A 21938-nucleotide genomic window follows, 5' to 3' on the forward strand; every position below is an offset into this window, starting at 1 on the left:
TGAATTCCAGTAGGGACAAATGTAAGGTTCTGTACTTAGGCAGGAAGAACCAGATGCACAAATATAAAATGGGGGCACCTGGCTTGCAAGTAGTACACGCAAGCAGTAGCTCTAGGGGGTCTTAGCGGATCACCAGTTTCACATGAATTGGATATGTTTAGCCTGGAGAAGAGGAGACTGAGAGGAGATACAATAGACATCTTCAAATATCTAAAGGGCTGTCACATAGAAGGTGGAGCATGCCTGTTTTTCTGCTGCTCAAACTACAAGAAAGGAGATTCCAACTAAATATCAGGAAGAACTTTCTGACAGTAAGAGCTGTTTGACAGTGGAACGGTCTCCCTTGGGAGGTTGTGGACTCTCCTTCCTTGGAGGCTTTTAAGCAGAGGTTGGATGGCCATCTGCCATGGATGCTTTAGCTGAGATTCCTGCATTGCAGGGGGTTGGACTAGGTGAGCCTTGGGGTCCCTTCCAACTCAACAGTTCTATGACTCTATGACTCTATTCTATCTTCTGGAGAGTGTCATGGGTTGGCTACCCTGGCATTAGGAGATTCAGTAGCACAAGCTCTATGGAAGTAGATGGGGAGCTGCACACCTATGAAACATGTTCTAGGAATCTGTTACTGAGAGAAGAGAACTGCTTAGGCAAGAGTATCTGATTGGCAGTGCTATGCTTGTAGCAGATTAGAAACAAATGTCAAGAATGTAGTCTGTTCCAAGATGGACACAGCGGGTTTTGTTTTCCCCAATTCTCGTAAGAGAAAGAATACCAAGCAGTCCAATGTCTAAAGTTTCTCATCAAACTTGAGAAACTCATATCCTCTTACAATCCCTCTCAAAAAATCTCAAAGGGATGATGGGGTGGCGGTGGATGGTGACTCACAAATGTTTGTGGTGTGGAAGCCCCAATGACTGGCTGCTTGTGTGGGGCCTTCAAAGGCAAAGGCCAGCTGCAGATGTTTCCCATTGGCATTCTGCCTGCCAGTGTCAAAACACTGCAAATGCTTGTGCATATAATGGCTCATTTACGCTGCTTTGGGGAAGGGCTGTGGCTTTGCAGGTTCAATCCCTGCCTGGCATCTTCAGATAGAACTGGGAATGCCCAAGCTTGGAGCTCTGGAGAGCTATTGCCAGTCAGTGTTTAGACAATACTGAGCTACATGGACCAATGGCATGACTCACTCTGAGACGACGTCCTCTGTTTCTCATCCTTTGGGAAAGGGCCACAGCTCAGCGGTAGAGCATCCGCTTTGCATGCAGAAGACCCCAGATTGAATCCTAGGCATCTCCAGGGTTTCCCTTGCTTGAAAGCCCAGAGAGCCATTGCTAGTTAGCGTAGACAGTACAGTGGTGCCTCGCAAGACGAATTCAATTTGTTCCGCGAGTCAATTCGTTTTGTGAAAAATTCATCTTGCGAATCACGGTTTCCCATAGGAATGCATTGAAATTTCTTTTTTTGCCCATAGGAACGCATTAATTAAATTTCAATGCATTCCTATGGGAAATCACGATTCGCAAGACGAATTTTTCGCAAAATGAATTCGTCTTGCGAGTCACCATTCATCTTGCAGGGCATTCGTCTTGCGAGGTACCACTGTATTGACTGAGCAAGAGGCATCCATGTTCTGACTTGTTGTAAGGCAACTTCCTAGGTTCCTACGTCCCACCAGCAGGTCCGTCAGCTGGCAAAGGTGGAGAAAAGGGCAATTAAAATGATCAGGGGTCTGGAGAACTTTCCCTACGAAGAACAGTTTACTGTATGAACAAACACAAGTACTTAAAAAATAAAAATATCATTATTTTTATTTTATTTTTAATTAGAAAGGCATTCCTCAAAGGGCAAGAGTGGCATATGGGTGAGTTCACCGAGATGCAGTGATGGAAGTGGAGAGTGTCCACTGGCAGACTTTTCCCAGTTACCTGAAACTTTCCCCAGTTTTCTCAAACTTTGCACCAAATGCAAGGTGAGTATCTCTCTTACCTGACTGGTTGCCACTGGCATAAGAAAGGAGGAAGCCACGTCCCGAGCGATGTGCTGTTGTGTTGAACAAGATGGTCACTGAGGTGGAGTCCATCACCAGGACTGTGCGTGGGGGATTTGAATTGCTACAATACGGGCCTGGAGAGAGAGACAGAGACAGAGACAGAGACAGAGACAGAGACAGAGAGAGAACAAACAAGTTATACTCATGAATCATTACATCAAGAAACACACTGGTCATTCAGCCCAGCCTTAAGCAATTATCTTCATCTTCAGCAATGGATCATCAGAGAGCTCAGATTGATCCTTGATGTCTTAACTTTTCTACCTTCAATTTTTGAATGCAGATAAAGCAATAAAAAAAATGATTCCCACACTTTTTATAGAAATATTTTTATTGGTTTCCCATATTTATGATAAAAACTATGAAATAATGTTAAACCCCCCCAAAAAAAACCACAGTGTCATTGCCTTATTCCTGAAGTTAGCTTAGCACAGGCATCTCCAAACAACGGCCCTCCAGATGTTTTGGAATACAATTCCCATGATCCCAAGCTAACAGGACCAGTGGTCGGGGAAGATGGGAATTGTGGTCTAAAACATCTGGAGGGCCGAAGTTTGGGGATGCCTGGCTTAGCAGGTCTCTTCACAGATTGCCATGAGTCAAAGGCAGGTTCTGAACACTGTCCTCATGTTGTATGAAGTCAAGGAATGATTACCAAGTATCGAAGATATTAAAGGGGTCTGAGTTCTCATTAGCTGTTCATATCTGGCATGTCAGATTTCCAGCAAATGCTATTGATCCTCATGTACCACAATTCAATGTTCAGATCCTCATGTACCACAATTCAATGTTCAGACCATCAGCTGTGTACTGGTTATCCAGTCCAGGATATCTCGATGCACACTGCAACTAAAATAATGGTTCAAAGTTTCTTATGGCGGACCTACAAAGCCAAGATCAGGCATCCCCAAACTTCGGCCCTCCGATGTTTTGGACTACAATTCCCATCTTCCCTGACCACTGGTCCTGTTAGCTAGGGATCATGGGAGTTGTAGGCCAAAACATCTGGAGGGCCACAGTTTGGGGATGTCTGGCCAAGATGCTTCCCTTACCAACCTTCTTACAAAGGCAGCAAGACTTATTATTGCCAAAGTGAAACACTGGACTATTTTGAAGAACAGTACAGTGGTACCTTGGTTCCCAAACGCCGAAAACCCAGAAGTAACTGTTCCGGTTATCAAACGTTTTTCGGAAGCCGAACATCCGATGTGGCTGTCGGTTATTGTTTCCAGGGCGCCTGCACCAATCAGAAGCAGCACCTTGGTTTTTGAACATTTTGGAAGTCAAACAGACTTCTGGAATGGATTAAGTTTGGCGCTTTTGTTTTTGCTATTTATTTTGGAGGCTTTTTTTGTTAATTTGTTTTTGTGACTGTGTGGAACCCAGTTCAGATACTGATTGATTGATTGATTGACTAATTGTGTGACTGCGAAATGGATAAAAGCCCCCCATCCAGACAATGACTATCATCAGTGCAGGTAAGAAAATAAATTAATTTTAATTTTTATCATCTACAATACTGTCTTATTTATTTTATAGTACAGTAATTGATTATTGCTTTCATTTTATGGATCAATGGTCTCATTAGATAGTAAAAGTCATGTTAAATTACTGTTTTAGGGGTTGTTTTTAAAAGTCTGGAGCGGATTAATCTGTTTTGCATTACTTTCTATGGGAAAGCGTGCCTTGGTTTTGGAATGTTTTGGTTTTGGAACAGACTTCCAGAACGGATTTGAGAAGTTTGAGAACCAAGGTACCACTGTAATATCAAGTATGGACACTGGCAATAATGAAGGGGAGAGGAACCATATCAAGCAATTGCACATCATAAGATACAACAAGGAAGGCAACTTTTGAAATACCACTTTGCAAAAGGAGGTATTCCTTTATTGATTAAACCTGGTGAAGGAAACCTTTGGCCCTCCAGATGTTGCTGAACAGCAATTCCTATCAACCTCAGCAAGCATAGCCAATGGCTCTGTTGAAATCCTGAAACTTTTTCTACAGTACTGCCAATGTTCCAGTTTCTTCCTCCCTCCTTTGTTCCGCAAAGCGCAAAAGTGCTGCTCCAGATGGCAATAACCCAAGCTTCATTTGGGTAAGCCTCGCAGATCAACTAATAAAGCAGAATGAAGGATGGTCCCATATAAATCCACCACTAAATGCTCTATAACGGCCTTGTTGACATGTTACACTCATGCAAACGCAAAACCAACCCTTCACCAATCTGGAAGGGACCCAGGGCTGATGCCAGTTGGGAGTCCAGCAATATCTGGAGGGCCACACTTTCCACATCCACAGAGGACAAAACCCTCTCTGTCTCTTGCGGCTGGGGACAGGTAAATCTGGCAATTTCAGTTCTTCTCTGTTTCTCAGTTTTCCACATCAGTTTGCAATTTTATTGCCATTTTTAGGTTGCCATGAAAATTCATCAGCCAATTTCTCCAGATACTTTCGTAGGCTGTTTTGCCTAATATGTGCATTTTGTAAGCACCTTTCTTTAATACAACACACCTTTGCATGTTATTTTCACTGGCATATGCATTTTAATGCTCACTTTACTATAGTGTATGCATTACTGTGCACCTTATTTGGCCTTGCAACATCCTTCGAATTTAGAAGGATGCCTGCGTTTTGGTTCATGTGCTGCTTCAGGAAGTGTGAATCTGAGAGGCTCACCTTTAAATTCCAAACGGATCCCCATTCCCCCCCCCCCCGGCCATACATGTGACCCAAACAAATGAAGAGAGATTTAACTACCAGCTATGGCCACCCAATTCCCCCCTTTTTTCTTTCGGCTCCAAAACAACTCAGAAAACAAATCCCCTCGTGCTCTCAGCCATGTAATCCAAATTAATTTGCAATCTCCCTCTCCCCATTAAGACCCCGGATTAACAAACTACCAGCCTTTGCCCAGCACTTTGTAGGAAGGGTCTGATCAATAAGTCCCTGTTTTATAATGGGCAGATTTGCACGGCACAGCTTCCCCCTCCCGCAAGCCCCAGCTGTCATTTCAGCAGGCCGGCCAGGAACACCAAGACCTGTTGCAATGCATTCTGCTCTTATTCGTTTTATGGCTCCCACTTCACTTTAACAAGAAAGGCTTCAGGCCCATGTTCACGCATTCTAATCCTCCGTGCAACTGAATGGGCAACCTAGACGGCAAGCCAGCTCTGCAACTTAAATGAGGGGCAGGGAGAGAGGGTTACTCAAACTGCCAGTGCGGAGGGCCTGATCCAGATTAGGACTGTAGCTTGGTGTGTGTGTGTGTGTGTGTGTGTGTGTGTGTGTGTATGTTGGAGAAAACTTTGACCCTTTGCGCCTCAATTCAGATCCTTCCATGCTGGCTATTTGAATTGGGGAGGGGGGATTCCATTCACTGCAATGTGAACTTATTCCCCTTAGGTCAACTGACTGGGTGGGTGGGAGCAGAGATCTATATTGGGATCATAGCTGGGGGCAAATAATTAAAGCTCTACTTCTTCCTATATTGGGAATTTGAGTTGTGTGTGTGTGTTTGTATATGTGTGTGTGATATAGATTGCTGCTGGATTCAGGGCATCTGAAAATATATACAGGCAACACCCCATTTGTGGGTGGGTTGCATTCCAGGTCATTGCGTGCTTCTGTGAAATCACATGAAATCAGAAACCCATTGAAGAAACCTGCCAACACCTGCCCTGCCCTCCAGCCTGCCCTTTTAGAAGAGAAGAAGAGAAGAGTTTGGATTTGATATCCCGCTTTATCACTACCCTAAGGAGTCTCAAAGCGGCTAACAATCTCCTTTCCCCTCCTCCCCCACAACAAACACTCTGTGAGGTGAGTGGGGCTGAGAGACTTCAGAGAAGTGTGACTAGCCCAAGGTCACCCAGCAGCTGCATGTGGAGGAGCGGAGACGCGAACCCGGTTTCCCAGATTACGAGTCTACCGCTCTTAACCACTACACCACACTGGCACTGACGTTTCAGTGATGATGTTTCCAGGTCATTTCCAGGTTCAGCGCTGTGCCCCTGTGCACAATTTTCATAGCTTTTCATATGCCCTCAATCCAGCAGCAATGCACACACAAGAACTGGAGGCTGCAGAGGCACCAGTTAAGGAACTGGACCATTTTCAGGGCTCCGAGTTGACTGTTGGAGATCAGACGACCACTGGGATGTCTGAGAGGACCCTCCAGAAGAAGCTCCTGGACCATCAGGGCCTACGGGACCAGATCCAGGACCCTAACAGGATGCCTTCCCCTGAATCTGAGGAAATGACCTCCCAAAGTCCATTCTATCCCCGAGAATCTAGAATGAAAGACAGCAGATGAGGCAAAGAGGAAAGCCTTTGCCTTCACACACTGGAACGGCCTTGCATGTCCTCTGTGAATCATCTTAGATGGACCATTAATGTTTGCATGGATGAGCTTCCTTCCAGTACAGACTTGATAATGGAAAGGAGGTGTAGATGACTAGAACAGGGTGGGTGGGATGCATTTGGAAACATTTCTGGCTGTGTCTCTCTCCTACTCTTTGTTCAGGCCTGCTTTATAGCTGGCTTGTGAGCATATGACACATTTTGCTTGCCCATCAGATGTTACACAAGCATTACTGACAGCTCTTGTATGGGCCATTGCAGGCCAGCGAGTGGGAGGGCGGATGGGAATCTGCGGTCTCAAAGCGCTATGCCAGAAACTCAGTAGAGGTGACCAAATAAGCAAAAACACCCACTCCAAATCACACAACACTGTCACGTCCCAAAATCACTGGGAAGTGTGGGAAATCAATTTCTTCATGCAAGGTCATCTAACTTTCCAGCAAACAATTCAGAAATGAATGCTTAATGGGGATGGAAGAGAAAATTCATTTTGTTTCCATTTTAATGAGAAAATACCTATCTCACACTTCTTGAACCAATCCCTGCACCAAAGCACAGCTATCTTTTGAAATCTGCACATCTCTGAATTTTGCAATGCAGTTCTCCAATCAAACAATATGTAGACAAATGTGTCTGTTTAGGGGAGACAGTGGAAATAGCATTAAAAAACAGCACTTTATTATAAGAGATTGCTTGCAAAAAAAAAAATCAGTTACGGTATATCTAAATCTAAAAATCGTTTATTAGGAAACATTGCATGAAAACACCGACAATTTTTTTGTGAGGATTTTTTCTTTCTTTAAAAAGTTTCAAAGTGCTGCAGAAATACAGAGAAATGAATTTCAGACTGGGGAAATGAGAAACCTAGAGCACCAAAAGGTCTGTCCATTCTTAATGCTCAATGATTCGCTTATACTGTCTAATCTGCCTGAACATTTTCTGCAAACAAAGCAAGGAGGGTTATAATAAACAGATCAGCTGAAAACCAACCTAATTCTTGCTAGTAAGGGCATGCAGGGCAGACGGGGAGGGGAGCTCCTTGAGGTAAGACCCTGAACCTCTGTGCTGCAAAGTCTCCTGTAGATGCTTCACTCTGATTAAGCAGCCATAAAGCTATGGCTGAGTCAGAGTGAGTGATTCCCACATCCTCATCTTACCCAAACACCATTCTGCAAAGAGCTCTGACTGGGACAATAGGGCAATCATGAATTATAGAGCCATCACTGGAGTCACTGTGTGCCAAAAAAAAAAGCGCCTTGTATCCTGCCTGCAGCTAGACACCCACACACGTTTTTTAAACAAATAGTCATGTGTGTCTCCATCCTCATCAGCCATTAGACATGCCTCGCCCCAGCTCCTAACTCCAAACTGATCCATCAAGGAAGATGAAATGGTGGGGAAAGGGAACAGATTCAGAGCCAAAACAGATCTGATGATAATAGTAATAATAATAATAATTTATTTATACCCCACCCATCTGGCTGAGTCTCCCCAGCGACTCTGGGCGGTGATGTGTGTGACAACCACAACAGGCCATTTACTGTATACCTGAAGGAGCGTCTCCACCCCCATCGTTCTGCCCGGACACTGAGGTCCAGCATCAAGGGCCTTCTGGCAGTTCCCTCATTGCGAGAAGCAAAGCTACAGGGAACCAGGCCTTCTTGGTAGTGGCACCCGCCCTTTGGAATACCCTCCTATCAGATGTCGAAGAGATAAACAACTACCTGACATTTAGAAAACATCTGAAGGCAGCCCTGTTTAGGGAAGTTTTTAATGTGTGACATTTTAATGTATTTTAATCTTTCAAAAAAACCAAGAACATGGCCACTGATCTCATCACCTCCTGGCAAATAGAAGGGGGGGGGGAATGGAGGCAGTGAGAGATTTTACTTTCTTGGGCTCCTTGATCACTGAAGATGGTGACAGCAGTCATGAAAGTAAAAGACGTCTGCTTCTTGGGAGAAAAGCAATGACAAACCTAGACAGCATTAAAAAGCAGAGATATCACCTTGCCAACAAAGGTCCGTACAGTATAGTTAAAGCTATGGTTTTCCCAGTAGTGATGTATGGAAGTGAAAGCTGGACCATAAAGAAGGCTGATTGCCAAAGAATTGATGCTTTTTAATTATGGTGCTGGAGGAGACTCTTGAGAGTCCCATGGACTGCAAGAAGATCAAACCTATCCATTCTTAAGGAAATCAGCCCTGAGTGCTCACTAGAAGGACAGATCCTGAAGCTGAGGCTCCAATACTTTGGCCACCTCATGAGAAGAGAAGACTCCCTGGAAAAGACCCTGATGTTGGGAAAGATTGAGGGCACAAGGAGAAGGGGACGACAGAGGACGAGATGGTTGGACAGTGTTCTTGAAGCTACAAACGTGAGTCTGACCAAACTGCGGGAGGCAGTGGAAGACAGGAGTGCCTGGCGTGCTATGGTCCATGGGGTCATGAAGAGTCAGATACGACTAAACGACTAAACAACAACAAAATCTTTGTTGGAAGCCGCCCAGAGTGGCTGGGAAAACCCAGTCGGATGGGCGGGGTACAAATAATACATTATTATTATTATTATTATTATTATTATTATTATTATTATTATTGACACTCTTCCTTTCCCCCTTTGTCTGGCTCTCCTTCCCTTTGTTTGCTTCACTGCTGCTCTTTCAAATTGCAGATTCCTAGGGAGTGGAGACTTATGTATACATCACCCCTGCCCTGTGGGAATCCCTTGCAGATGACAACAGAGAGCAGAGGAGGAATGACCGCTGGGAGGAGCCCAGGAAGAAGAAACACAGTGATACACCTGCATCAGCAGAATCGGACGCCTTCATCTTCCCCAGATGCCACAAAACATCTCCCCCTCATATCTCTGCAGTCACACCTGGCGCTGTAACTCTCCAACAGTTTGACTTCACGCCAAGGCACAGTCTTCCATTGTCTCCCAAGACAGAGGGGTGCCAACAATTCACAAGTGCTGTGGGACACAGGGGGTGCAATAAAAACTGGGGGGTGGACCATCTGCAGCCTCCATTAGGCCTTGGCCTCATTTGATCTGGGTGGGAAGGAAGGGAACTACCAAGTGGGGAAGGGGTAGTTGGAATAGGGAGGGAGGGAGGGAGGGAGGGGTTCTCCTCCCTCTTTTTAGTCCACCCATCACTGGGCTACGCCTTACCTGCTGACAATGGAGGTTAGTCCATTAGTGCACTGGTTCCCCTGCCTACCTTCCAACATAACCAGTTCAGAGGGAGTGATTGCCGGCTTAGTTCCATTCAGCGTTGCCCTTCTAGAACTCCGCAGGGAGGAGGATGGGAGCAAACCTAGAATTGGTTGGTTCTGCCTAGCTTTGGCTCTGGCTCCAGGTATGGCCCCAACTGCCACCAGTCACCACTGTCCGCCTGACAGGTGATCACTCTGGCCTCCACAAAAAAAGGATCATCAGATAACTTCAGCTGTGCTTCCCTGTTGTATATAAAATAATAATGGGGCTTTTTTTTTTTAGAAAGGATGAATCTGGCAAGAAAAAAAACTAGTGGCTGGCCAGCTTTGAAAGCATTCAGATGAGAAGCGTGGGCTGCAAATATGACCAAAGGAAGCTGCTTCCAGGCCTTTGTAGCCCTCTTTGCCACAGGACTGCGGCATGAAATCCTTCATTCCACCCCACTTGCCTCAATCTCTGATGAGCCTGCTAGTTGCATCATTTCCCACAGCACACTGGGACAAAGTGATGACCAAGAGACACAGCCAGAGCAGAGACCCCTCCTCTCCCTTCCTCGCTGCTCGCGCATCGCATTGTTCTAAGGTCATGCTGGCCCAGAGCTTCCGTTCCAGAGAACTTCCCGAAAGTCAGCCAGGAGCCAGTTCTGCTGAAAGCTGAATTGGACCAGAGAAGCCTCTGCTTTGAAGTGAGGATCTGCTCTGGGTGCTGCTGCCAGGAGCAGGAACTGGTCGACTGAGGGGGGAGAATCCCAGCAAAGGCACCATGCTCCAGTTAACTCAAAAAATGTGCTTTCACTATAAACCCAAACTCGTGTGTGTGTGTGTGTGTGTGTGTTCTTTATTAAAAGATAAAAGTACAGAATTACAAGTGCACAGAGCAAGCTAAGACACCAAAAAGCTATTGTAGTTAACCAGACCTTAACCTAATATAATATTTATAAAAATGAATTCCAAATATCATTGAATTTGTCCGCAGCAAGTCTATGTTTGTACCCAACTTGTTCATGTGTAGCGAGTTTGTAGATATCTTCAATCCAATAATTGACAGGAGCTGCATTTTTATTTTTCTAGTTCATTAATGCCTGTGTTTTGCCGTAGCAAGGGTGCAGAGAATCCATTCCTATTGTCCCTTTGTTAGATTCCATGTATTGGGTATATCATTCAAAAGGATCTTTTCCTCTGCAAATTTAAGATTATTTTGTACAGTCGTGTTGATTGTCTCTATTACCTTCACCCCAACTCACATGTTACAGGAAAGCAAAACCATGCAGGGAGCTGTTTTCTAACAATCCAGACCACGAGTCTGTATCAGGGATGTAGAGCTACATGTTTGCATCCTCGTTTTCCTGTTGCAATTTTGCACAACTCTGCTCATGAATGTCTTGAATGCTGAGGCCGCTTATTTCCTACCACTTGCTGCATGCCTGGTGGTTCCTCCCCTTCAGTTGACATACTTCACACTATCAGGCAGAAGCTGGCATTTCAGCAGTTTCCTGAGCATCTGTTCATTGGGGTCTTTCAGTCAACAGGATTCCTTTGGTGGTATTCATGCAGTCAGGCAGAGGGCACCTTCTCTTGGAACATGAAATTCTGTTCAGAGAAGAGGAAACTCAACCATTGTTGTTGTGTTTGGAAGCAGGCAAAGAGGAATTCCAACCCTTTTTCATTCCAGGAACTGTAGGACCAAGATCAGGTCAAAATTATTTTGTTTTTCCCCCCTGCTAGAAAATGAGAACACTATAGCTGCTGAGTGAAGAATCACTGCAAGGTTGGTAGGGGTGGAGGAGAAAGTCAATTCCTTTCATATTTAAAGAAAAACCAACCCAATTCCCAATTCCCAAAATGAGGTGTGAATCATAACACAGACATCCTTTGAAATTTGCACAGTTTTGTGAATTTTGCATTGCAGTTCTCCAGCCAATGCATGTGTGTAAAAATTCATGGAAATAACATGCAAAAAATACTGGTGATTAGCAAGACAGATTACTTCAACAAATGGCAAAAATATATTTCTAAATATATCTGGCAAGGGAAAAAACCGAGAATGAAATATAAAATACTGATACACACAAAAGAGAGAAGAAGTTTCTCCCTGCTGGATCTGAGATTATATTAGGAAGCATCTTGTCTGTGCTGGTTAAAGGAATGGTTGCTATTGAAGAATCAGCATATTTTAGATTTGGATGGTCATGATAATATTTTTGGTTGGCACACTTATTTGTGGAATGAAATGGTGAAAGTACATAAAGGTTTTACAAACCATATAATTAGGAAAAAATTGTATAGAATATGGGACAAATATAAAAATTTATTGGAAATTAAAACACCACTTTGTCTTTACCTTTGGAAGCCATAGCGGTGAAAAAGAAAAATATGATGGAAAACTGGGCGACTTATAGAAATTTGCTAAGAGAGGAGGGTGGAAAATTTAAACTAAAAGAGTTTAAGGATTTACCAGGAATGTTAACAGCATGGTTATAATATTATCATTTGACTGAAATGTTTTTAAAGGATATGATGCGGGGAACAACTATCACAATTAGAGAGAGACCTGTTAAATTGTAATGTTAAAGTGATGTCTAAAATGTATAAGGTGTTATTGGAATGGGAGACAAAGACTGAACAAGTGAAATCTACACTGGGCAATAGATGTTCATCATAATATAGAAATGGAAGCATGTGAACGATTACAGAATACGGATATAAAATTTACAGCATACTATGCTTTAAGAGAAAAATATATGAAAATGTTATATAGATGGTACCTAACACCTAGTAGATTGACAAAAATGCATAAATCAAAGTTTAATAAGTGTTGGAAATGTAAAGAGAAAGAAGGCACCTTTTCACATGTGGTGGTCTTGTAATAAGGTTAAAGCCTATTCGGAAATGATATAAAATGAATTGAAAAAAGATGTTTAAGATAACATCCTGAGAATTATAAGATTACTGTAGACCTATCCAAACAGCATAGAAATTTATTTATGTATGCAACCACAGCTGCAAGAATGTTATTTGACCAAAAGTGGAAGGATGAAGAGGTCCCGACGAAAGAAAAATGGATACAGAAACTAATGGAGTATGCAGAAATGGTGAAACTTACCGGAAGAATAAGAAATCAAGACAACAAACTTCTTAGAAAGGAATGGAAGTTGTTTGTTGAGTATTTACAAACGAACTGTAAACAAATCAAGACATTGGCAGGGTTCTGGTAAAAAAACCCTGCAGTTTTAAAAATATATATGAGATATGAGAATAGACGATTAAAAGAGTAAGCTAAAGCAATTTGGAGTACAGGAAAGGATGAAAATAAATGTAAGAAAGAGGGGAAAGGGAGTCAAAATTGAAAATTTTAAGACAATGGTTAAATAATTGTTGTAATTTATATAAATGAAAATTATAAATAACTTTTTTTAAGAAAATAAATTCCTTGCAGGAATCTAAATTCCATAGGCACACAACAATTTATTGTAGTGTGTAGCCAACAGAGCAATTCTAGCTAAAAGCTGCTACTCCAACGACAGAGGAAGTCAAAGAGAGAGGGTGTGCTGTGTGTCTTGTCCTTTTGTTACCTGGGCAGGTAAGGTCACGCCCACCTCTAGTCACATGTAAAGGAAGTATGTCCCAGCCAGGAGGAAACAGGAAGTTTTCGACTGGCTGGACCAAACATTCCCCCGCATGTCCACTCTAGGAAAACACGGAATGTTGTACTTGACTGCTACCGTATTTATGTATCACATCCCACAGTTTTTAAACAGCAGTTGCATGGGGTTGGACGTGAAGACACTTGGAGTCGCTTCCAGCTCTACAGTTCCATGATTCTATGTGGACACTATAAAAAAGTGCAGGGACGAGCAGCACCGAGTCCACATTAAACTTCTGTGTGGAGGCACCTCCATCCATGCCCACTTTAAAGCTTCTTCACACATGTGCACAGCTATAGCCTGAAAAGGAGTGTCTGTGTGTTCATTCAGTGTAATGTCCTAGATCAGGATCAAGTGATAGAATGGGGGGCGGTGGCAAATATAGATCTGCCTTTTTAAATATCTAGATGGGAAATGGGCCACATGGAGGGAACTTAGGCAAGGAGCAGGGGTGTGTGTGTGTGTGTGCGCGCGCACACACACCAGTTCATTAAGTCTGCCCCCCCCAAAGGAGCAGTGCTTGAAATATTTTCAGGATTTCCTAGGAGAGATTTTATGGATGTAAAGGGAAATTGGATGGGCCTTGAAGCAGTCTGTAGAGAGGGAAACTGAAAGAAGGAAGGAGGCAAGCAAGCAAGCAAGGAAGGATGACCTTTGGAAATGTCTTCCAGGAACTGTCTCTCCCAAAGAATAAAGAGAAAGCAGCCTCTGCCAGGAATCGGAGGTGATGGAGTCAGAGAGGCAAGAGGTGAAGGAAAGGGTTGGCAAGTCCCTATGCCAAGAGGAAGCAAAGTTAATTATAGGATGCAGCAGGAAAAGAACTGTCAGCCAAGGAAGCAAAGAAGGGACAAGGGCCAGGAGCTCCAAATGTATACTGCAAAGAGAAGACCCCTTTGTGTTCTGCCAGAGCGACACATGAGAGGGTCAGCCAGGAGATCATTCAACGTTTCCCCTTCTTCTGTCTGAATAGCCATAGAAATCAGAGATGGAAAAGACCGGTTCGTTTCACTGAGCACCTCTCGTCTCTCGTTTTTCCAAGCCGATAAGGGAGTGGGGGACGGCCACCCTATTCCTGGGACAATAATGTGCTTTAACTGCATTAAGCATTGAATCTTAAATTGTTGTAACAAAATGGCAGGAGAAAGGCAAGAGCCTTTTTCAAAGAGAAACTTATTTCTGGCCAGCCGTATTCCTCCCTATAGCCATGCCAGACTATGTGTGTCTATGGAGCAGGGACACTCTCTGCTCATGCTTTAGTCCATTTCTGTGGCTTTTTAGACTTCTCCCAGAATAGAAGTATGCTGGGGACGAGACTGAATAAGGGTCCACTGTGGTGGGTAGCTCAGATGCCTAGCAGTTGCCATCATAGCAATAGCCGGGGGGCCAGGAAGTGATGGCAGGAGCTTGGCTGTAGCAGGTGAGACTTAGATGGACCAGGCATGCCACACCACTCTCACCCCTCTCCCTGCAACCAGACATAGGCAGGGCCAGATTTAGGTTTGATGAGGCCCTAAGCCACTAAAGGTAATGGGGCCCTTTATATGTCCAGCTGTCCTTTGTCAACAACAAATTGTTGCTGTTTTTTGTGTTGAATATATGCTATATGGTAATTTATGGACCTAATACAGTGGTGCCTCGACTTACAAATTTAATCCGTTCCGAAGGCACCTTCGTAAGTCGAAAAATTCGTAAGTCAGAAAACGCCATTGGAAATGCGATTTCCCATAGGAATGCATTGAAAACAGAAAAATTCGTAAGTCGAAGCAACCCTATCTAAAACCGCCGCGGTTTCCCCCCGGATGTCAAGACATTCGTAAGCGCGCGGCCATTACCCCCATTCGTATGTCGGAAAATTTGGTTGTCAAGTCATTCGTAAGTCAAGGTACCACTGTAGGTATCTAAAGCCATTTGCACATGCAGAATGTAGGCACCGTATATATAAGAAATGAGCAAACGAGTGATATTTTAGGGAGCAGGCTAGCAGGCGGGGCCCATTACTTACATCATAGGAGCCTACACAACACAAAACACTGTTGATGTATGTAGGTTTTAATTTATTTGATTTTTATCTTATATTTTGGAAATGTACACCCCGTTTTTTTCCTTTCATTTTTTTGGTGGCCCCCAAGAGAGTGGGGCCCTAAGTTATAGCTTGTTTAGCTTATACGTAAATCTGGCACTGGACACAGGGTTAGGCCAGAGGGGAAGCTCATTGCTGCTTTTCATTTAGCGGCAATGCTAAGCCCTGTGAATTTTGAGATTGCTATTTTGAGATTAACAATGGGCCTTGCTAGTGCTGTTAAGCATAAATCGAAAGGGGATACATGAATGTGGGAGTCTGAGGTCTGGACTGGTTGAAGACCATTGGTCTGCACTGATTGGTAGTGGCTTTCTAGGGTTTCATGGAAGGGACATTCCTAGTCCTACCTGGAGTTGCCAGGAAGTGAACCTAGAGCTCCTCTGCACGCAGAGCGGGTGCTCTCCCACGGAGCCACAGTCTTTCCCTCTTACCTCTATGTGAAAAGGACGTGTGCCGTTTCCCCTTCCTGACCCCTCTCTGCAGAGTATGCTCCACTCCCATGACCCCAAGCTCTCCGTGACTCCTGAGACCCTGACGACCGAGAAGTCAAAACGGTTGTCCTTACCGTAGCGAGTTCCATCCGATGGGGAAGAAAGCAGTAGGAAGCCGGATTTGCATTGCTCCGAGGCTTCAATGTCCATGTCTCCAAAGATCAGGCTGAGGTAGCTCCCCGCAGCTCCGCGAATCCTCCACTCGCAAGATGTGAAGTTGGGATAAGTGCCGGGGTAGTTCTTGGAAGTCAGAGTCCCACTGTAAGGCGTCAGCGTCGAGTGACCACAACCATCCCCTGGAAGGCGAGGAGATAAGACTGATGTACACCAGCACTAAGTACTGAGTGCCAGTTACAGGTAGGTAGCCGTGTTGGTCTGAGTCGAAACAAAATAAAAAAATTCCTTCAGTAGCACCTTAAAGACCAACTAAGTTTTTATTTTGGTATGAGCTTTCATGTGCATGCACACTGTGTATCTGATGAAGTGTGCATGCACACGAAAGCTCATACCAAAATAAAAACTTAGTTGGTCTTTAAGGTACTACTAAAGGAATTTGTTTATTTTGTACTGAGTGCCAAGCACTTTAGGAAGCTGCTTTGCATCAGGTCAAACGATCTGTCCAGCTACTCAGGAATTGCCCACTCTAACTGGCAGCAGCTCTCCAGGCAGAGGGCTTCTCCATCACTTGTTACCTGATCCTTTGCAGGCTGCATGACTAGTAGACTACTAGTCATGATGGGGAAAATTAAGAGAAAGGGCCATAGCTTGGTGGCGGGTAGCATCTGTTCTGCATGCAGAAGATCCCAGGTTTGAACCCCAGAATCTCTCATTAGGCCTGTGAGAGAATGCTGCCTAAAATTTTGGAGAGCTGCTGCCAGTCAGTGTAGACAGTACTGAGCTAAATGGACCAACAGCACACGATGTTCCTACCACCTCCAATCTCATTTTCCCAGTCTTGAACCTGGGACCTTCTGCATGCAAAGCAGGTGTTCTACCACTCAGTAAGGCCCCCTCTATTGGCTTAGCTGGGATCAACTACCTTCATCTTTCTGCTCTCCCATAACTATCTACTGCAGTGACCATTCAGCGCTAAACTGCAAATTTTCCCAGGGGAAATCGGCAACACAAACCGGATAAGCCCTCAGTTTGCTTAATTTTCTCCTACAATTCCTTTTAGCCTCTTAGAACATAAACCCCATCATTTTACCGGTACAGTATTTAAAAATGCAACTGGCTAGGAATATATCAAAGCCCACTCTACTCCCCCACCATCACATGCTTGGTCCAGGCCTCGGTCAACTTGATCAGAGATCTAGATAAGATCCTGTTTATTAGTACATTGGGGCTTGTTCCCAAATGAAGTGTGTACCTGGTTGCAGCTTTGAAGCTTTCTCCCAAACAGGATGGTTAAGGGAAAATGGCATATTGTGTTTCTCTCCTACCTTTTCAACAGGGGGTTTCTAATTTGGGGGTGGAGAAGCTATGGCCCTCGAGATGTTCTGCTACTGACCTGTGGCCATTCAGAAGGGGAAGGGTGGGAGCTCAGCGACAGAGCGTCTGTTCTGCGTGTTCAACCCCCCAGCATCTCCAGATAGAGGTGGAAAATTCCCCACGGCCTGAAAACTTGGAGAGCAACTGTCAGTTAATATAGACAAAGCTGAGCTAGATAGATTAGTGGTCTGACTCAGTAGAAGGTAGCCTTCCTATGTCCATGGACTACAACTCCCACAATCCCTGACAATTGGCCACCCTGGCTGGGGCTGATGGAAGCTAGAGTCAAATAATATCTGGAGTGCATTAGGTTGGGGAAGGCTGCATCAGATGATTCTATGATTAAAACACAGGGCATGACCTGTTAAAGTACACCTTTGTCATTCCGTCAGTTGCAATTTTTTTGCAGAGGGCAATCTTTTAGTATGCAATACTTGCACTGTTTTAATGCAGAGCTGTGATGCTTTATCATGTTTAGAGATACAAAATCTTGTATTACACACAATCCCTTTGACAGGTAAGAGCTCTCAGTTCTGTCTACTATCTGATCATTGGTCCATCTACTTTTTTAAGCAAAAGGCAGTCTCTCTCTCTCTCTCTCTCTCTCTCTCTCTCTCTCTCTCTCTCTCTCTCTCTCTCTGTGTGTGTGTGTGTATGTGTATGTGTGTGTGTGTAAACATAATTGTCTTTGGTCGGGGAGTAAGGTATTTATGGGAATTGGTTTTAGACTATGGCCCACTATCCTGATTGAAGATGCAGATGAATGAGATTATGAGTCGGGTTAGAGTTTAATCAAGGGCCTGGGAGAGGGAGAGGGTAATCTGCTTGGCCAAAGATTTCCTACAATTCCACAAGTTTCTGGCTTTGCTGGTTATCAGCTTCCTTCTTAGCTGTACAACATTGCGGGTGGACGCCTTCTCTCTCTAGCTCTCTCTCCCTCCCTCTCTCTCTGGCAAGTGCATGAAGATGAAAGGTCCAATAAAGTATTTACTCTGCCCGTGTTCAGCAGGGATGGGAGAGAAAAACAGTGGAAGAACACCAGCAGGGAAACTAGACTGGATAATGAGTGCTTGATAATGAGCACAACACAAGAAATTGTTTTAAAAATACGAAGCAATATAGAAACAAGAGGTGGCTGATTTGGGTATACTCTGAGAACTGTTTGGGGAGGACATGGAGAGATGGGAGGTCTGAACTTGGGGAGGGAGCCAGCAGGTTGTCACCCAGCTGGTCCATGCAGCCCAACCTATAGTCCTGCTACCATCTCCCAATGTTCTTCAGCAGTCCCCAGATGTTGGACTATAATCATCCCTGACCACTGGCCATGCTGCCTGAGGTTTCCGAGAGTAGCTTCCAGATGACCTGGGAGGTTGCAGACTCTCTTTCCTTGGAGGCTTTTAAGCAGAGGTTGGATGGTCATCTGCCATGGATGCTTGAGGCTCTGGCTCCACATACTGTTTCTGCCTTACCAGTCCCAGTGAGCATCAGCCAGGTGTGAACAGTGGATTCCGCCCACCTTTCTCTTTTGTTCAAAACCTTATAAAAAGCTGTAAGCAGAAAGCAGAAAGGAAGCCCTGCAGTGGGATGGAGGGTTTCTCCCATGCTTGAACAATCATCAGGTTATGGGGGCAGAGATTTGTGGTGGCAGTGGAGTAAAGGTAATGGGACCCTTGACCATTAGGTCCAGTCGTGACCGACTCTGGGGTTGCGGCGCTCATCTCGCATTATTAGCCGAGGGAGCTGGTGTACAGCTTCCAGGTCATGTGGCCAGCATGACTAAGATGCTTCTGGCGAACCAGAGCAGCGCACAGAAATGCCATTTACCTTCCCTCTGTGTTTTGCAGTGGTCCAAAGTCAGAGAAAGTTGGTATCTGTGTGGATCTGAATTTATTTAATATATATGATGTTGTGGTTAAACTGTTTACTATTGGTTTTAATTGGTTTTTTATATATGCAAATGTTGAAACTGTTTTTACACATGCAGGTTTTTCTATATACATTTTTACTGTAGTGGAAATCACTTTGGGATGCCTCGTGGTAAGCCATTCAGAAATGAAATATACTGCAGTACATATTTTGGAAAGTTATTTGTTGCTATGCAACAGAGCCATTACAAAAGATAAACTAAATAAAACAGAATAAAATACATTCCACAGTTAAAACAATTATTAAAACCAGACATTCTGTCAGATAAGAGTTTGCTCCCATGAAGAATTTAACTTACTATCCCCCAAACTTTACTCCTTAATATCATTGCTCTGAAGGCAAAACAAGCCAATTTTTCAGAGACTATGCATTTAGACACTTCTTAAGAAAAATGATGCTTTGTGACATCAAAGAGCAGGTTTCTCTCTATGTTTGGATACATTTGCACACCGCTGTGAATCAAGATGAAGGACTGAACCGTTCAAAACTGCTCTGATTTTAACCACTGATTTCAAAACTGGAGTGATTTTTTTTAGTGTCGTAGAATTTCTGAGCAATGCTGGGTACAAGCTTGCTAGATGATAACAGCAGTAGTGATACAGCCCATCCTCTCATTTTCTGGATCTGCTCTTATGGATGGATGGCTGCTACATCCCTGACCTGGCATTAACAGCACCTCCCCCCCCCCAAACCCCCCCACTTTCCATAACTATGTTGGAGGGAAGCAACGGGAAATTCCATGTTAGAAGATGGAGTCACAATTCCCAGGACATTTCACTGCCAAAAAAACATAAGCAAAAATCCAAACAAAAACCACTTATAAAGAAATTAGACACAACTCAGATATTGAAGGTTCCCAGTGCAAAAGTCATTGCATTTTTCTGGAGCTCATTCAGCAGAAAGACATTACCATGTTGGTGAGCAAATTCCAGGCGGTATATTTTTCAACAGGATGTGGAGAAGACAAAATACAACAGATGCTACCGGGGTGGGTGGGGGTGGGGAGTACTTCCTTTTGGATTAAGACCTAAAACCTCAGGACTAATATTTTACACACACACAGAGAGAGAGAGAGACAGAGGAATAAAATTTCACCATGGCCACTGTGCTTGGTTCGTTTTTTTGAGATGAGTATATAGAAGGGTTATTTTGCAATTTATTTGCTGTGGTTCCCAGAAGTGATGTGAAGCACCACTTGAAGATCATCTTTATGTTGGCTTGATGGCGTCTCTCTCTCTCTCTCTCTCTCTCTCTCTCTCTCTCTCTCTGTGTGTGTGTGTGTGTGTGTGTTTGTGTGTAGACATCTATACCTATCAGGAGTATCTATTGTCTTCTTATGGTTGCTGGTGATGCTGAAATCCTCCTCCTCATTTATTAAAATTATAAGTTCTTTTAAAGCCATTGGATGAGCAGAAGCATCGATTTAAAGCAGTCCTATTTGCATGGGCATCCACTCAAGAATATTGAGGGACCGGCTTCTTTGTGGAAGGGTCCAAAAATGCAAGGACAAGAGAGAGGGAGAGAGGGAGGCAGCAGCAGCAGCACATAGCACAATACACAATTTATTAGGATCAGCATGGCTGCCTGTAGCCCTTTGCAGAGATTCCTCTGCTTGTAGGTTCAACTTGTGAAGCACAAACATGTCAGACTTTATTGAGCAAAAGTTTTCCAGACAGCTGAAATTCAACCTGAAAACTTTCAATAGGAACTGAAAACCATATTGCGGAGATTGCTTCATTCAGTTTATTGCAGCAGTTTATTGCTGCTTTAAAGTCTTTCAGAATTATTCAACTCGTTGTTTTGAACTGTTTCCCCCCACCAATGATTTTATCCCCCCACCAGCACCCACCTCTTCGTAAACTGCTTTGAGGTTTCTTTTACAGCTCTCTATATTGGACAAACAGGCCAAACCCTACGCCAAAGGTCTGACATCAGGAACCATAAGACAGAGAAACCAGTAGGAGAACACTTCAATCTCCCAGGACATTCTATACAAGATCTCAAAGCAGCTGTTTTATTACAGAGAAATTTCAGGAACAGACTGGAAAGAGAAGTTGCTGAATTGGAACTCATTACCAAGCTTAAAACCATGGAGCCACCTGGGATGAATAAAGACATCGGATTCTTATCTCATTATGCATGATCAAGCTTTCTTTAGTGCCTCAGCCCTTGCTCCCCCCCCCAGGACTAATTGCAGTCATCAGCAGTCGTTAACAGCCATCTACAGGTTTACCATTCCCACCAGCCCATCACCCATTCCCACCCACCCCCACCACCCTCTGTATATATATAAGGGTCTGACACTTCTGTTTCAAGTGTATCTGAAGAAGTGTGCATGCACACAAAAGCTCATACCAAAATAAAAACTTAGTTGGTCTTTAAGGTGCTACTGAAGGATTTTTTTTATTTTGCTTTTACAGACAAATAGTGGTGTGTACACCTAAATAAATAAATAAATAAATAAATAAATAAATAAATAAATAGTGTTCCTCTGCATCCAACCAATCTATGACAGCAATGGATGTGAATTTTATCTTTGTATGCTAAGCTGGTTTCTACAACACATGCTCACCCCCTTCTCTCTCTGCCTCTATCCAGGCAACCAAGAGACATTATCAAAGTTCTAAGACATGCCTCTGCCAGATGACAACACTCAAGTGTTGAAGAGGGTGGGTGGCCTGAAAT

At 43.9% G+C, this 21938-nt stretch overlaps 1 protein-coding gene across 2 annotated transcripts in view; it reads right to left on the reverse strand.

Moving 5' to 3' along the window:
• The window catches only part of LOC118087425 (discoidin, CUB and LCCL domain-containing protein 1), a 38333-nt gene that overhangs the window by 13225 nt on the left and 3170 nt on the right, over window positions 1-21938 (reverse strand). For both annotated transcript variants that reach the window (XM_035120050.2, XM_035120049.2), the window contains exons 2-3: window positions 15911-16132; window positions 1984-2121 (exon numbers count right to left, since the gene is read on the reverse strand). In XM_035120050.2, coding sequence (XP_034975941.2) covers window positions 1984-2121; window positions 15911-16132 — 360 coding nt within the window. The remainder of the gene's footprint in view (window positions 1-1983; window positions 2122-15910; window positions 16133-21938) is intronic.

This window comes from Zootoca vivipara, chromosome 6, assembly GCF_963506605.1.
Source record: "Zootoca vivipara chromosome 6, rZooViv1.1, whole genome shotgun sequence".
NCBI lineage: Eukaryota > Metazoa > Chordata > Lepidosauria > Squamata > Lacertidae > Zootoca > Zootoca vivipara.